General features: G+C 33.9%; 1 protein-coding gene across 10 annotated transcripts in view; it reads right to left on the reverse strand.

Annotated features, from left to right (window-relative positions):
• LOC117181427 (kinesin-like protein unc-104) overlaps positions 1-1,194 on the reverse strand; it is an 81,832-nt gene that overhangs the window by 51,385 nt on the left and 29,253 nt on the right. For all 10 annotated transcript variants that reach the window (XM_033374075.1, XM_033374066.1, XM_033374069.1 and 7 more), the window contains one exon: positions 905-1,044. In XM_033374075.1, coding sequence (XP_033229966.1) covers positions 905-1,044 — 140 coding nt within the window. The remainder of the gene's footprint in view (positions 1-904; positions 1,045-1,194) is intronic.

Consider the following 1,194-nt stretch of genomic DNA (forward strand, 5'->3'; position numbering starts at 1 on the left):
CATCCCTGCGTGTCAACAATATGCTAGAACACTTGCGGGAATAATGCAGAAGGCGGTTGTCCTTGGGTCGCTCCGTGTTCTTAGGGTCCACGAGGCTTTTGCAGGATTGTCGTATTGATTCCTTTACAGACTGTAACCACCTATCTCACGGTTGTGAGACGTGGTTATCGCTGAAATTTTACCGCGATTTCGCTGGAAGCGGGTGCAATTTTTCAGATTAGCACCCGCTCCCGGCGAAATCCTGCGGTTGTCCTTATGACAAATTTTTAAATATATATAAAATACACATAATATTTTTTTATTAATAAGCTTCATAAAAAACATATTGTACCTTAATTAGGCTGAATGAAGCATACTTACATTTAGTTCAATTAAACACGATTGAACTAAACATATGCACATTTAACAATGTTAAAGTAAGTTTTTTTATGTAGTTTATCAATAAAACATACTTATATGTGTATTTTTTTACATAATTTTGTAAAAATAGTTAAATATATTACTACCTTTTTTGCTAAAAAAAATGGAAAAATTAACGTGAAAAAAGCGCTTTGTAGCAGATTTTCATTGTTGTTGCAAAAGACTTCTTTTGTCAACAGTAAACATATCCGATTTAAAAATTGCGGGTGGTCGTCAGTTGGATTAAAATTTTTTTAAACCTACCGTGTAATATTGACGATTCTGCATAAAATTCACAAAAACGTTTTTTATTTCTTGTGGAGAGTACGTGTTTTCATTAGACTTGCAGAACCTTTAAATGTCATTTTTAAGCATTTTTTTGCAGATTTGAACACATTTTAGGGCGCTTGGTATAATAATTCGAAAGAAACAAAATTTTCCATCACTCTAATCTATATTCTTAGAAAGAAAAAAGCTATCTGAGAGTAATTTTGTCGTGACTCACCCTCATGAAAATCGATGCCCTCTTGTTTGAGCAGCTCACGCAGCTTTTGAATTTCTTCTTTGAGTTCCCTGATGAGTTTGGCGTTAGCATCCTCGTTGACAACAGCCTTGCAAACAATCTGCTTCGCTCTGTCTGCGTATCTGTATAATAGGAGATCAAATATTGAAGTTAGATTATTCAAGGTTTGCCATGAATACCAGGTGTATACATATGAAACCGGTATTTTTTCAAGAAAAAAACACATTTATTTCAAGAGAATGATAACAAATATTTTATTCAAAGTATGCGCC

The sequence above is a fragment of the Belonocnema kinseyi genome, chromosome 10, assembly GCF_010883055.1.
Source record: "Belonocnema kinseyi isolate 2016_QV_RU_SX_M_011 chromosome 10, B_treatae_v1, whole genome shotgun sequence".
Classification (NCBI taxonomy): Eukaryota; Metazoa; Arthropoda; class Insecta; order Hymenoptera; family Cynipidae; genus Belonocnema; species Belonocnema kinseyi.